This window comes from Lynx rufus, unplaced genomic scaffold, assembly GCF_022079265.1.
Source record: "Lynx rufus isolate CCGP_SWC_20201006 ecotype Redwood Valley unplaced genomic scaffold, mLynRuf1.p SCAF_15, whole genome shotgun sequence".
NCBI classification, from domain to species: Eukaryota; Metazoa; Chordata; class Mammalia; order Carnivora; family Felidae; genus Lynx; species Lynx rufus.
Window position 1 is genome coordinate 45153978 of NW_025814829.1, and position 16774 is coordinate 45170751.

A 16774-nucleotide genomic window follows, 5' to 3' on the forward strand; every position below is an offset into this window, starting at 1 on the left:
ACACTTCCAAAGTAGAAAACGGCTCTACAAGAATTTCTTTGCTCATTCCACCAATGTTTATAAGACACCTACGAGGTTCCCAGCACTGGAAAAGCTACCAGGAATATAATGTAAACAAAAAGCTACAGAAAAAGGGAAAATAAGTAATAATGACTCTTGTGAAGGACAGTTAAGAAAAAGGAGGCTTTCAGAAAACAGAGAATATTATTTTCTAGTTTGGAAACAGGAAAGTCGCTGTATTTGGCGCCCCTGCTGTCTTCATGAAGACAACTGAACTGCTCTTCTTTGAATGTCCCACTTGGAAAGCGGAAGCAGGAGACCCCCACTCACTGGAAGGCCTGCACTCTGGCCTTGCAAGTTCCCACTGGATGCCTTCATGGTGAAGTGGGTGGAGAAGAGTTCCTCAAGCAGGTGATTTCTCAAGAGGAAGAGAAGGGTCTGAAATGTCCTAAGCCTTTCCCCCTTTAGAGCTACTAATGAAGAAAGAGAAGGCTTTCCTCACAGGAAGTTGAGTTTAAGGGACTGAAGGAAAAGGTCTAGACCATCTGGAGCTCCATGAAACATGAGGCCAGAGTTCTTCCTCCAGGCACTGCAATTCTAGCTAGGCCTTCACAACAGACTGTGGGGAGTGGCACAGAAAGTTTAGGAAGGCCAGGGATGGGAGAACCAGGCAAGGTGTTTTCTGGCTTTCTCCTTCCCACCCCAGTCCAGTCTTCAAGCTGCCCTCAGGCTCCTGGTGAGCTCCACCCTGCTCAGTGGCCTGCCCTGCAGGATCTTGCCCGGCCGTCTCTCCCCTATCTCAGCCTTCTAGTATCCATCTTCCCTCTCCCTCACTCCCGCACATACCCTGGTTTCAGCCATAGAGAACTTCTTACATTCCCAAGCCTCTAGAACATTCCTCTCTTGATCATACTTTATGACCCAGAGGAAAAGCCTCCTCATCCTTTGATCCTTCCTGAAGCTCCCAAACAGAAGAATGAGTTGCTTCCTCCAGGGTGTTCCCACAGTACCTTCTACCACAAACAAACCACCTCCCGTGTTGCATTATTATAAATGTCTGTTTCCATGGCCAGATTTTAAGTCTTGTAAATAGAAGGACTATCATTTTTCCATCTCCATATTCCCTGCACTCAGCCCCATTCCAGGGTCCACAGTAAGTTCCGATCAAGGATTGTCCAATGAATAACTGATTGAATTCGTAGGAGCACGCCATTCCCGTCCCCCTCTCCTGAGTCACACATAAGAGTAATTTTTCCTGATCCTCTTGCTTTGACACAAATCCCTGCTGATAAGATAGCGCCACTAGCTGGTGAGGGAAAAAGAAGCAATCTGAGGACGGTTTCCAGATGAAATGCAGTACATCTCTAGAATCCATCTCTTGGTCACTCTAGGAGAGCAGCCTTCCAAGGATTTCATTTGTTAGTCTAATAAGGCAACCAAGCTCCCAGACTCCCTGTCATCCCCACCCTTCCCATTCTAAGGAGAGATACCTAATGTAAGTTAGGCAATACGAAATCAGGATGGAGAAGATCCTGTGGTACCAGGATTGCCTTTTCTTCCTCTTTTCTTCCTCTTTTTCATTTATTCGCCTCTCAGATATTTACTGAGCACTTACTACATATTAGACACTGTTCTAGGATATGGGAATATAGTAGTGAATGGAACAGACAATAATCCCTCCTTGGGCTTTTTATTATAGCAGCAGAAAGGGATACTAAATAAGATACATAAGTAAAATGTATAATATGCCTGGTAATGGTAAGTCCTAAGGAGAAAAAATAAAAAAGGGAAAGGGGGACAGAAAGTGTTAGGTGAGTTAAAATTTTAGCTAGAACAGTCAAAGAGGGCCTGGAATTTGAGTAAAATTCTAAAGAAAGCCAAGGAGCAAGACGTGAAGATACCTGGGAGAAGAACAGTCTAGGCAGAGGGAACTGAGAGCAAAGGTCCTGAGGTGGGAGTGTACCTGGCATGTTTAAGAATCAGCGAGGAAGCCACTGTGGCAAAATCAGAGTGAGCCAAGGGAAGCGTGTAGGGGAGAAAGCCAGAAAGGTACAGGTGATCACTGGAGGAGAGGAGGCCATGGAACCGAGAACCCAGGTTCTGGGAGGATCAAGTATGTGGATACCGAAACCAATGAGTTATGCAGGAATATCAGCTCACATGACTATGACCTAGGAGCTCAAATGTTTAAGAAATGAGAAGAGGAGGTGACTGGAGGGTCAGAGGATGACAGAAGATGAGGGTGGTGAGTGATGTGCTCCTTTGGCATTAGATTCAAATGTGGGTGACTCCAGGGAGGAGGCAGGGTAATGGCTTGGAAATGGCACTGAGGAGATGGGCGGGGGCGGGGGGGGGGGTGGCGGGCAGACAGCGGCCCTTCTTCTAGGCCCAGAGGAGAGAAAAGGCAGGGATGGGCATTCTTGGGGTTTCAACTGAGAATGCAAACAAACGGAGAGCCCAGAGAAGAGGCCGCCGATGTACTGGGTCCTACCCACGACTGACTGGACTCCAGATGGCCCTGGGAGAGGATCTCGGGGTTCAGAAAGGGTGGGGACAGAGACAGGGAAGGCAGCTCTCTCGGACTCCCTGCGGTCATTCTTTCCCCGTTTCCAGTTGCATCACCATCTCTTCCAAGCCATCCTTCCCTCTCCACCCTTCTTTCATCTTTATTCATTTCTTTGGCTTCCTCAAAGTCTTCCTGTCCTACTTTTCATTAGCAGTGATTTTCTCTTTCAATTTCCCTTCCTGAATTACCGTTCTCTTATGTCTCCAAGTCCTCCTTCTAGATTATCTTTTAAACTGTCCTTTGGATAGGGGCCATCTTTTTTCCCAAGTGTCCTCTTTTCTCCTCCTGAGTTTTAATTTTTCTCTCTAGGAATGAGCCGTGTGGTTGTTTGCTTTAAAGATACTTTGAAAGCCTCGGAAATTACTCCAGGGAATATGCTGTCAGTTGTGGATTTCTCAGCCCTCTTACGTCCTTGGTACATAAAAATGTCCCTTTCCTCACCTGGACTTTGACAGGTTCCATCCAGTGCTCCAGCGTGTCAGCAGTGACGTTCTCAGGCAGAACTACGGGGTCACTAGGGGGGATCACACATGATGGGGAACACACAGCACCTGAAGGAACAGAAATTTACAGCAGAGACTTGAACTTCCTAGATCTCAGTCTTTTTCATCCTGGAATCGACAGCTTTGATTTTTTAAGGGCAATTAATTTCTATGTTATGGGTCACCACATAATCACGGATATAGGCAGGGCTGACATTCATCTACCATGTACCTGTAGAGACCCTTCTACGCTAATTGCGACAGAGGTCACTGCTCCACGTTAACTCCCCTTGACCCGATGTCCACTCCTCTTTCTGGTCCAGAACAGCCCCTTCTCTGCAATCTCTGAACCCCTGCATGATCCAGCAATTAAAAGTTTGACTCTTGGTCCTGCAGACTCCCAAGACCCCACGCTAGGACTCTGGCCAGCCAAAGACTATCCTGGTTGGCCGATGCCTTTTAGCACATTTAATATCATTCCTGCTTATATGATCTCTGGAAGGCTGATAAGTACAGCAGCCATCACCTAAGAAGTGTACTAGCTGGGGGGAAAATGGCCCAGAAATGATGAAGGCAGATTTATGTCTGTTGCCCCACTGAACATTATGCTGGCAGCCAAGAAACCTATGTGTTTAAAAGAGAAAGCAACAGGAAATTAGAAGCAGAGATTTTGGTCATGTGTTAGCCTTCTGAAGGAAAATCTTGCTCTACTCCCTTGTATGTGGGTCCAAGTGTCTTAGAAAATTCTATTCAAAGACGGCTTGCTCCCAGGGTTCCGTTTCCTCATCTATAGATATGCTCATCTCCAAGTTTCTTTGCAGCTCTTGCTATCTCTATTTCTATGTTTTTTACAAACCTATGAAATAACTCAAAATGCTACATGACTCTTAAGAGCTCTATATATGTGAGCACCTGACATTTTAATGCAGAAAGTAGAGAGTGGGGAGATGAGAATTTGCTCACGAAATACCATTCAAGAGGCCCAGTCTGAGCACCCTACTACTCTGTGCCTGGCCATAAGATATCTTGGTGCAAAGAGCAGCTTGAAGATGATAAAGAACCGTCTCAGAAACTAATGAGCTTTCTCATTCACTCAAATTATACCCATTGGCGTGACACAGAATGACATAAAATTACTCCTTACTTGTGCAGTTCAGAACTCAGGGTTAACCTTACAAGGTTTGCCACAAACAGCATCTCTTTTCTATGATGCTTATGGCCAGCCAGGGCAAAGTTGAATCAACTTCTCTATAGATCAGCTCCGACCACAGAGTTGCAATTACTTGATTCAGAAGTTGCCCAGAGGCTCCGGAGCCTGGTCCCCTGTAGAGAAAGAATGGCCGAAGGGCAATGCAAGCCTGCAATCTCCAAGCGGCCTTTTCAGGAGGGAACGCCCCGCTCCAGATTCAAGGGCAGAAATGACAGAGAAGGGACTCAGGACATGTGTGGTATGTGGCTACACATTCCCGCCTGTCCTCTTGGACTACAACTCAACTCCTGCCACAAATCAATCCACTCTCCGCCTGCAGCTAAGTGGGTGACATGACCAGACACTCTGCAAACGGCTCGGCAGCAGCACCAATACCAATGGCACACACATGTGCAAGAGTAAAACGGATGCGTTTGCCATAAATTTCATTTTTACTGAAGCAGCGAAGAGTCAACTTGCACCTCCAACCACTCCTCAGGGAGGACAATGGATCTGACTCCAAATCCAGCGAGGCCTCATAAAAGGATGCCTTGGGAGCAGAACTCAGCATCTCGTCCCAAACTTACCAATCCCGTATCCCTGTTCACACTTGTACTCCACAAAATTCAGCTCCGACGGGGGTGGTGGGCACTCCCCTTGTAGGTTCTCACACAACTTGAACTCCTCAGTCCACAGTCCCTCCTTAGTGCAGAGGATAGGAACCTAGAATATCAGAAGTAAACATTTCCATTCTTATTTTGTTAATTTCATTTAGAACAAAGGGGAAAAAGAGGTCTGATTAAATGGCAGTGTTCTCCAGTTTTTAGGACCTGGACTAAAAGACATGATTGAAATAATAAACCATGTTGTTACTGACCACAAAATAAAAATAAAAAATGAGAAAAGTTAAGACAATTTTTTTTTTGGCGTGTTGACGTGAAGAAATCATGAACAATCTTGTCATTAATGAAATTTATTAACAATGTGTTTTCCTTCGGATAGAAGGATTCAGTTGTCAACTGTAGCCCACATATTCGTAGCTATTTTTGGACTTTTTTCCACAGATGGCGTTGTTTTGCATCGATTCATCCATACTATCACACCAATGCTGCTTGTAGCAAATGTCAGATTTTTTTCAAGAGGAGTGTGATCCAGTGAAGCCAATTCATAATCTTTATGAAGGTGTTTTTGCCTTTCTGCTTGAATGGGCACATCACGGTTGCTTTTGATCTCACCAAAGTTTTATTCCCTCTCTCCATAGATGTGCTGGTTTGTGTAACTCTTGGCTCTACAGCCCCAATGATCACAAAGCATACTATATGCAGATCACAGAGAAAATAGCAGCAAATCGCAAAACCCAAGGAAGCAAGGTTTTAGAATTGTAGATAACTCTCCCTTCATCCAGGGCCAACTCCTTGAGGCCTTAAACAATCCGTGCAAACGGATGTGTTTGATTTCTCTGGGGTCTCATTTCATGGCCTATTCTTTCCACATCTGTCCAGCAGTGCTTACCTTGGAGTGCTGGACACTGAGATAGACATGGGCCAGGAGAGCAGTCAAGGTCATTGATCTCTGCCTAGGAAGTCTGCCTAACTTCCTGCCTCATGTATGTGTGTGGTACTTGAAAAGATTCAAACCTGACATTGATTTTAATCACGTAACCACGATAAGACTGTGGTTTTCATTTGAGACCTCTTGCGCCAAAATCCTAGAGAGAATGGTAGTCAAACGGTGTTTTTTGCCTCGCCTTTGCCGAGGAATTTGTGTTTCTGTTCAGGACTCCGTTTGTTGAAAAACATGATACCAGCTTTCATAGCCAGGTTAGGTCAGTGGCCATACATGGGAGGAAATCACACTGACTGCCAGATCAAAATCCCAGCATTTCTGGAACTTACCCAGGGACTCAACCCATCCGGTTTTTCCTTTTATCCAAGAGGAAGTTCTAAACTCAGGAGAAACTATTCCAAAAACATGGTCTCTTCTGAATTCTCCATCAAATAATAGCAACACCACTGGGTAGAACTTCAACTTAGGAAGGCCCTGCCTGTTGGGATTCATTTAGATCATCTCTGGTGAACATTCTTGGATGGGTCATCAGGATTAGAGCATGGCCTGCTCCAAAACCAAGTTCAAGTCATCTTACCCTTCCGCTTTCCTGGTTACAGCTGAGCACACACCGGCTGTTGAGTTCAAAGCCATTGGTACATTCATACATGCCTTCAAAGACAGGGGAAGGGGGCTCACACACCACTGGAACGCAGCTGCCTTGCTCCCAGATGCCACCCTCCAGGCACTGTATCTTCAGGAAATTGCTGATGAGACATGAAACAAAATAGCCCGTTAGACTTCCGCAAGGAGGTCATGGGAGAAGACTGAATTCTCCATAAGTCTAAGGAGTAGCAAATAGGCGGGAGCAGTTCGTTCTTGTTAGCTATGGGTCCTACCTCTCCAGTCTAATTTCCAAGTCATGGAAGGAAAAATAGTAGTATACACTTAGTATCAGTGATAGCAGTAGCTCCTGTATAGTATAGACACACCTTGGAGACACTGCAGGTTTGGCTCCAGACTATCACAAGAAAGCAGATATTGCAATAAAGTGAGTCAAATGAATTTTTTGGTCTCCAGTGCATTTAAACCTATGTTTACACTCTACTGTGGTCTATGAAGTGTGCACCAGCATTATGTATGAAAAAACAATGAAACTTAATCATATCCAAATTTTGATTTAAAGTGAGCTATGCGTGGGGTGCCTGGGGGGCTCAGTCACCTAAGCATCTCACTTTGGCTCAGGGCCGTGATCTCACAGTTCCTGAGTTCAAGCCCCGCATTGGGCTCTCTGTTGACAGCTCAGAGCCTGGAGCCTGCTTTGGATTCTGTGTGTGTCTCTCTCTCTGCCCCTCTCCCACTTGTGCTCTCTCTCTCTCTCTCTCTCTCTCTCTTTCTCTCTCACAAAAACAAACATTAAAAATTTTTTTAAATAAAAAAATAAAAATAAAGTGAGATACATGTGATTCTTCCTTTTACCCAAACACTTAGAGAACGTCATGGGGTTATTAACTGGCCTAATTCTAGTTTTATTGTGTCTCTGTATTCAGAGGCTCAAGGAGAGGGAGAGGGACAGGGGAATGGCCAGACAGTGAAGTAGTCAGAACACCCATGATATTTATCGGTTAAGTTTGCTGCCTTATATAGGTGTGGTTCATGGTGCCCCAAAATGATTATAATAATAACATCAAAGATTGCTGATTACAGATCACCATAACAAATACAATACTAATGAAAAAAAGTCTAAGATAGTGTGAGAATTACCAAGATATGACACAGAGACAAGAGGTGAGTAAATGCTGTCGGAAAAATGATGCCTATAGACCTGCTCAGTGTTGCCACGAGGCTTCTATTTGTAAAAAACTGCAATGTCTTGGGACGCCTGGGTGGCACAGTCAGTTAAGCGTCCGACTTCAGCCAGGTCACAATCTCACGGTCCGTGAGTTCGAGCCCCGCGTCGGGCTCTGGGCTGATGGCTCGGAGCCTGGAGCCTGTTTCCGATTCTGTGTCTCCCTCTCTCTCTGCCCCTCCCCCGTTCATGCTCTGTCTCTGTCTGTCCCAAAAATAAATAAAAACGTTGAAAAAAAAATTAAAAAAAAAAACTGCAATGTCTTCAGAGCACAATAAAGCGAAACACCATACAACTAGGTATGCTTGCAATATATGATATATTACTCTCAAGAGAGCTTGATAAATACCAGTTCAGGGTCTAACCTGTTTACAGTTGGGTTTTATGTAAGACTTTCATCTTGAGAAGTCTCACTCCTAAGTGCACTGGGAGATGCCAGGTAGGATGACGGGAAGAAAAAGTTATGCCAAACTCAGCGGACTACCCAGAAGTGACTTGGGATCATCAGTGTTAATACGGTAACACAACTGATAATGCTACCGTTGTTTCTTAGTTCTCTGGAGAGGGGAGAAGATGCAGCATACAGATTTTCTTTTAAAACAGAGTTTCTTTTAAAACTCTTATCCTGAACTTCTGAAGGGCAAGAATCTCACTAGAGATTACCATGGCCATTTTGTTTGTTTGCGAGTCCATGACTTCCTTGGAAAGAATTCACAGCTTTTGTCAGATTCTCAGAGGGGGCACGACTCAGCACTGGGCCCGAAACAACTGCTCTTCCTTCTAGCGTACGAACATGGCCTCCAACCAGAGAGACTGCTTTGGGGTAGACAGCAGTCAACAGAACTGGGTCTTGTTACGGTGAATTCCATTCCATTCCCCTTCTGACTCACTGCCAATTTGAGGGTGTTTTCCATGTTGCTGTTTTAATGCATCCACTTCTGATTCAGAATGATTCTGGATGGCTCAGTCAGTTGAGCGTCTGACTTCGGCTCAGGTCATGATCTCGTGGTTCGTGAGTTCAAGTCCTGAGTCGGGCTCTGTGCTGACAGCTCAGAGCCTGGAGCCTGCTTCAGATTCTGTGTCTCCCTCTCTCTCCCTCTGCCCCACCCCTGCTTGTGCTCTGTGTCTCTCTGTCTTTCAAAAATGAATAAACATTAAAAAAAAAAAAGAATGATTCTGGCTACATGCTTGTGATTCTAAGATAGAAATAATCCATTGGCCATTGACTCAACCATATGGTAACCCTAAATGATTATTTTACAGTGTCGTGACCCTCTTTTTAAATTCAAATACACCAACAACTTTTAATTACTGTCGTACTATTATACAATGCCTCCTGTGGGCTTCCCAGGCATTCTAATATTACACTACTAAAATATTTATCACACTGTTTTATAAATGTGTATATGTCTCTCTTTTCCAGTGAATTGGAAACTTCCTGAGGGCAAGGATTGTATCTTGTCCTTGTTTTTAATTCCTAAGAATAATTCCTAAATAGTATCTAGCTACATTAGGCATTAGTTAAGTATTTTCCAAGTTGAGTAATTTAACCCAATTCACAGTGTATTAGGCATACTGCAGAGCACATTACACACGGTAACACTGAATGATCAGAATACTCGTTGTGAAATAGTATTAGTATTCCTATTTCATAAAGAAACAGACTCAGAAATGTTAAGTAATTATCCCTACAGCACAGAATGCATTTGATTTCAAATAATTTAAATGAATTTTAATAGTTTAAACATTTAAACAATATCCTCCTAGAAACAAGTGAAGGAGTATTCCTTAGTCTGTTTTTTTAATGTTTATTTATTTTGAGAGAGAGGGAGAGAAAGACAGCAAGTGGGGGAAGGGCAGAGAGTGAGGGAGAGAGAGAATCCCAAGCAGGCTCCATGCTTTCAGCACAGAGCCCAATGTGCAGCTTGAACCAACGAACTGTGAGATCATGACCTGAGCGGGTATCAGGAATTGGATGCTTAATCAACTGAGTCACCCAGGTGCCCCTGTTTGTTTTCGAGGTAGAATTGTTATATAATTTGTTAGTTTCAGATATACAACATGATAATTTGATATTTGTATATTTGTATACATTACAAAATGATCACCACAGTAAGTCTAGTTACAATCTATTACCATGCAATTGACATCATTCATACATATCATTTACTCCCAACTCCCTTCCCCTCTGATAACCATCCATCTGTTCTCTGTATCCATGAGTTTTGTTTCATTTGTTCATTTGTTTTGGGTTTTTTGATTCCACAAATAAGAGAAATATATGGTATTTGTCTTTCTCTAACTTATTTCATTTAGCATAATACCCTCAAGATCTATCCATGTTGTCACAAATGGCAAGATTTCCTTCTTTTTTTAAAAAAAAAAGTTTATTTACTTATTTTTGAGGGCAGGGGGAACATGCATGGAGAAGAGGCAGAGAGAGAGGGAGAGAGAGAATCCCAAACAGGCTCTACTCTGTCAGTGCAGAGCCCAACTCAGGGCTTGATCCCATGAACAATGAGATCATGACCTGAGCCAAAATCAGGAGTTGGACACTTAACTGACTGAGTCACCCAAGATTTCCTTCTTTTTAATGACTGAGTAGTATCCCACTGTGTATATACACTACATTTTCTTTATCTATTCATCCATTGATTGACACTTGGTTGTTTCCATATCTTGGCTGTTGTAAATAATGCTGCAATGAACATAGGGAGGCATGTATCGTTTCAAATTTGTGCGGTTTTTTTTTTTTTTTTTTTGATAAGTACCCAGACATGAAATAGCTGGATCACTTTGTAGTTTTATTCTTGATTTTCTGAGGTTCCTCCATACTATTTTCCATAGTGGCTACACTAATTTACATTCACACCAACAATGTATGAGGGTTCCCTTTTCTCCACATCCTCTTCAACACTTGCTATTGTCTTTTTGATAATAGCCATTCTAACAAATTTGAAAGGATATCTTCCTGTGGTTTTGACTTGTATTTCCCTGATTAATGATTTTGAACATCTTTTCATGTGCCTGTTGGCCATCTGTATGTCTTCTTTGGAAACATGTCGATTTTTAATGGGGTTGGTCGTGGGGTTTTTTGCTATTGAGTTGTTTGAGTTCTTTACAAATTTGGGGTATTAAACCCTTATTGATTATATGATTTGCAAACATTTTCTCCCATTCAGTAGGTTGCCTTTTCTTTAGATTGTTGGTTTCCTTTGCTATGAAGAAGCTTTTTACTTTGATGTAGTCCCACTTGTTTATTTTTGTTGTTGTTGCCTTTGATTTTGGACTCAAATCCAAAAATTCAATGCCGAGACCAATGCTGAGGAGCTTATCTCCTATGTTTTCTTCTAGGAGTTTTATGGTTTCAAGTCTCACATTTAAGTCCTTGATCCATTTGGGGGCAATTTTTGTGTAGAGTGTGAGACAGTGGTCTAGTTTCATTGTTTTGCATGTGGCTGACCAGTTTTTCCCAACAGCATTCATTAAAGAGACTTCCCTTTTCCCACAGAATATTCTTGGCTCCTTTGTTGTAAATTAATTGACCATATTTGTGTGGGTTTATCGTTGGGTTCTCTATTCTGTTCCATTGATTGATATGTCTGTTTTTATAACAACACTATATTGTTTTGATTACCACAGTTTTGCAGTATAGTTTGAAATCAGGGAGCGTGATACCTCCAGCTTTGTTCTTTCTCAAGATTGCTTTGACTATTCAGGGTCTTTTGTGGCCCCATACAAATTTTAGGACTACTTGTTCTAGTTCTGTGAAAAACACTATTGGCATTTTAATAGAGATTGCAGTGAATTTGTAGATTGCTTTGAATACTATGGGTATTTTAACAATATTAATTCTTCTAATCCAAAAGTATGGAATATCTTTCCATTTACTTTTGTCTTCTTCAATTTCTTTCATCAATGTCTGAGTTCTTAGTACACACGTCTTTTTACCTCCTTGGCTATATTTATTCCTAGGTATTTTTTTTCAGTGCATTGGTAGATGGGGTTGTTTTCTTAATTTCCGTGGTAATTTGTTATTAGTGCCTAGAAACAATTTTACTGAATTCATTTATTAGCTCTTCACTGAACTAAGAAATGCAACTTCACTGAGTTCATTTATTAGTTCTGAAGTTTTGTGTGTGTATGTGTATGGAGTCTTTAGGGTTTTCTCTATATAGTATCATATCATCTACAGACAGTTACAGTTTTAGTTTATTTCTCATTTGGATGTCTTTTATTTCTTTTCTTGCCTAATTGCTATGGCTAGGAGTTCCAAAACTACGTTGATAAAAGTGGCAAGAGTGGGAATCCTTGCCTTGTTCCTAATCTTAGAGAAAAGCTTTTGGCTTTTCACCGTTTATTATGATGTTAAATAGTTACTAAGATTCATACTTTTATTCCCAGGAATATTAGAGTAAAAATCTGATTTTATGACTGGAATTCTGAAGCATCATGGTTTATGTGAACATATATCTACTATCTGCTAATAATAAATACTATTTATGAGTTATATTTCAGGTATTTGGCAAGACACACACATATACATATATGTATATATGTATATACATGTATATACATGTATATATGTATATATGTGTGTGTGTGTGTGTGTGTATATATATATATATATATATATATACATATATATATGTATATATAATTTCATTGAATCTTCCAAATGGCAGTTAAGGTAAATAGACTATTATCCACATTTCAGAGAAGGAAACTGGGCCTGAGAGAGATTTATTTTTTTTTTTAATTTTTTTTTCAACTTTTATTATTTATTTTTGGGACAGAGAGAGACAGAGCATGAACGGGGGAGGGGCAGAGAGAGAGGGAGACACAGAATCGGAAACAGTCTCCAGGCTCCGAGCCATCAGCCCAGAGCCCGACGCGGGGCTCGAACTCACAGACCGCAAGATCGTGACCTGGCTGAAGTCGGACGCTTAACCGACTGCGCCACCCAGGCGCCCCTGAGAGAGATTTAAAGCGAGCTCAAAGATCTACAGTAAAAGGTATATTAGGACCTGGACCTAGGTGAGCTTCTGCCAAAGCCTGTGGCTGGTCCTTCCACTGTGTCAGGTTTAAATGCTTCTTTTATGCTCTATAGCCCACTTTGAATATTAACAGAATCTCTATCTTAGTGAATATCCCAGATGCCCTTTATCCTGATACCACATGTATGAGTATGGCAAAAAAAGAAGATTCATTTTAAATTTCTGTATGGAGTAATAAATTACAGATTGAATATTACACAAATCTTAGTATACAGCTCAAGGAATTTCTACATGTGAATATACCTGAATAATCACTCAGATCAAGAGAAAGAGTATTTCCAGCTCCTCAGAAATCCCCTGGTGTTCCTTACAGTTAAACCTTCCCACACCCCTGCAACCCACACTATTCTGACTTTTTCATCAGCACAGATTAGTTTTGCCTGTTCTGCAACTTTATATAAATGAAATCATATACCATGTACCAGTTCGTATATGGCTTCTTTCCCTTAAAAACCGATGCCACTTAAAAATGTTTTCCCAAATGTAATTTCAATGAAAGGTTTGTAGTTGTTTTGATTATAACTAAACTCCTTTTTGTCCCTCTTATAGACTGGAGAGTCTACTCTTCTTTCACACTACAGAGTTTATATCCTCCCAGGGACTCTCTTCTTTCTACCACCTCCCACAGATGAGATCCTTCCTCTACCTTTGCTGAACTGACATCCTCCAGCTGGAGAGAGCAGGCAATACCACCGACACCAGGGGAGAGGCAAGGCTGTAAAACCTTGCATGTCAGCATGGCTATAAAGGAAAACCCTTGCTTGGCCAAGATGATAATATTTTGACTTCATGTGGTATTTTTCTCTGAATTGGTTGGAACTCTTCAACATGGAAATAGTCCTCCCTTTTCCTGCCCAGAGTGGAGAGCCATTCAAGAATACCAATTTCATATACTTCCTTGCCAGTTTAATAACCTCAGGGATGAAGGTAGATAGATCGAACTTGCATAGGGAAGAGTGCCTTGGGCACTGTCTGTGGTACCTGAACAATGTGACAGGCCCTGCACTCCAAACTACCAGTAATATCACTAAAATTTAGAGAGGGAGAATGCTGGAAGGTAGTTCTCACTGGTATCCCTGGACTCCATCAGAGGTACTACAGGCAGGAGTGAAAGGAGGTTGGGAGAGATACCCGATTTCCTAGGAAATAGCATTTCATTTAAACAGGGGTCCCTATGCCCCCTTAACCTCATGGATTCGCCTTCCTTGTTTCTTCTCCCTTGTATGGGGATGGCCTATTATGGTCATTTTTCCACACACCTCTCACAGCTTCTGCCTGGCACTCTATCAGATGACATACTTCAGGTTCTACACTCAGACTTCTCACAACACATTTGATTGGTCAATTCCTCAAGGCCCAATAGCAAGCACACTCTCACTAGTTCCATGTCAATGCTGTCAATCCCTGTTTGTGGCACTAACCTTGGATCCCATAGTAAGGAGCCTGGCACTTGAGTGCCATGGGCTGGTTCTGGCCAGAAGGGACTGTGATTGTGGCAAAGATTCAGTGTCCCGATTCCTTCCAGTTCCAAGAAATCTGTTTCCACATAGGGCCCTTGAAGGGGACTACAGCCTATAGCAATGACAAGACTTTGATCTCCAGGGGTGCCACAGATCCCTCTGCTAAGTTTAGTGTTGAGAAATGACCTCTGAGCCTTTTAAAATCATTAATGAAAAAAAAATTGGTTATTCACAGTGGTTCAACTCGTTCACATAAAGTGTTATGAATCAAGAGTCAAGAGGTACTTTGAAATCATGTAGTGAACAGGTTTGTGTTTCAAAGAATGATGGCATTAGATACTAGATCAATGCACACAGGCAGACCCTCACCAGGACAGGGTTTCCAAGACTTCTCTGATAGTCCAGTCCAAATGTCCTTCAGATGAAACATTCTACTTACTGACTATCTGCTATATTTTTTTCATTCCAGTGGAGTAAAAGAGGCTAAACTATCACATTAGGAACCATGAAGAGACTTGCCCAATGCCACATTGCAAGCAATTCACTGGCAAAAGAGAACAGAATCTGGAGTTTTCAAATCATAATATAACGCAAATCCTCAGACCAGTGGTTTCCAAATGACATTTGTAGGCCAATCATGGAGACATTTTAAAGACCTAGATGGACAGGCTTACTAAATCAAGTACCCTGGGACTGGCCTAGCACTCTGTATTTTTTTCAATGGGCCAGCAGTCTTCCTATGTAGCCAGGTTGGCAAACTACTAAAATCGATGTTAATTTCCAATAGCAAAAATTAACCTTGCCTGTAGAAATCAAAGAGCAAAATCACCTACCTAACAACCCTGGTGAAAAGGGCTGGACGCTTAGCAAAGACCAAACAGAAACAGCTACAGCCAGACAACTTACTCTGGAAACGGTATCATGAGGAGTTGGGGGTAGGGGGCAGGTTTGTATTTATTTTCCTTCTAAGTACTCCAGACAAATCACCACAATTTCCAAGTTAGAAGATGCTTTTTCCAATTTCCAGAACTTGTGGTATCCACCTAGTGCTGAAAATCCAGCTGTGCTCTTTCTGCTTCTTACTCCACTGCCAGAAATAAAGATCTTGTAATCAAAACTTGGCTGAAAGTTTGACTGATGTTGCTGGAGGCACACATGAGTCTACCCTACCCCATCCTTCTATCACCACTGCAGGGTTTTCAAAAGTAACATTTACTTTTGAAAGGATGCTTGTTGAGTCCGAGAGAATTATCATGTCTTTACCCATCAAGGGCATCTGGTGTCTCCAGTGGGTAGTCCCTCATGAATAATAACAATAACAGAAAACCAATAAAATATTGCGCACTGAAGTGTTTGGGATTGTGCAGAAGAATATATATCTATATCATTCGATCCTCAAACCCACCCGGTGTGATAAGGACGATTGTTATGTGAGTTCTTCATTCCTTTATCTTCCCGCATTCTTTTCCTCAATGACACCCCCTATCATCATCTATCCTGTTGCTCAAATTTGAAACTTAAAACACCTCCTTGATTCTACTCTGTCTCTCAGTATTACCTTTTCTCCAAGCCCCCATCTGATCTTATTCAATCCATCAGCAAGCCCTCTCAGATTCTCCTCCCAAATATCAGTGGAATCTGTCCCCATACCTCTTCCATCTCCACTGTTATGAGCGCTAGCCCAAGTTTCCACCCCTCACTTCCTTACTGGACACCCCACTTCTCTCCTCTGGATTCCTTTCTATCCAGTTGGCAGACACCGGTCGGCGAGATATTTTATAAAATAAATAAATACATTACATCATGTCATTTTCTTGCTTAGAACATTTCAGTTGCCTCCTCTTGCATGGAAAAAAAAAATCCAAACTTTCTCAATTCTTACAAGGCCCTGCATGTTCTGGCCCCACTCTCTCTGACCTCATCCTACCCCATTCACCTTCTTTAATGTACTTTGTCCACATTGGACTTAGAATCCCAAGCACAACCCAGTTCTTTCCTACCAAAGGAAATTCTCCCTGCTTGTGTTTTTCCTTTTGCTTTTCTGAGTGGCTCTTTTTCGTATCTAAAAATAATTTTTGCCACCCCAGAGCAACCTTATTTTACACCTTTATTATTTTCCGTTTTTAATCAAAGCACCTATCTTTCAAAGATGGCATGCTCTGTAATTTTTTTTTTTTTGGTTTTATGAATTTGTTTCCTGTCACCCCCACTGGAATGTAAGCTTGGTAAGAGTAAGACCTTATTTACTATCATATCTTCAGTGGCCGGCACAATGTCTGGTACATAACAGGCACCAATAAACACGGGTTCAATGAACATATAAATGTTTATTTTATAGACGAGGTAAGTAAGGTTTTAGAAAACTAAGATACCTTGCCTGGGATTATCTAAGTGGTTGATGGAAGAAAAGGGATCCATCTGATGGCAATGCCTAAGTCATAACAGGGAAGCACCAGTATTCCTAGAAATGGAGGAGCAGATAAAGTACCTCCCTTTACCTAGTACAAGTGCACTGCGTGTCACCAAGTCCTACCACATAGAACATCCCCAAAAAGCAAGGAGTAACTGCATTATTTTTATTACATAAATAAGGAAACTGAAGCATTAACTGGTTAAGTGTTTTGTG

General features: G+C 41.9%; 1 protein-coding gene across 1 annotated transcript in view; it reads right to left on the reverse strand.

Moving 5' to 3' along the window:
* Nucleotides 1–16774, reverse strand: part of PAPPA2 (pappalysin 2) — a 267658-nt gene that overhangs the window by 46934 nt on the left and 203950 nt on the right. The window contains exons 17-19 of the mRNA XM_047077368.1: nt 6381–6549; nt 4825–4960; nt 3008–3117 (exon numbers count right to left, since the gene is read on the reverse strand). Of these exons, the coding sequence (XP_046933324.1) occupies nt 3008–3117; nt 4825–4960; nt 6381–6549 (415 nt within the window). The remainder of the gene's footprint in view (nt 1–3007; nt 3118–4824; nt 4961–6380; nt 6550–16774) is intronic.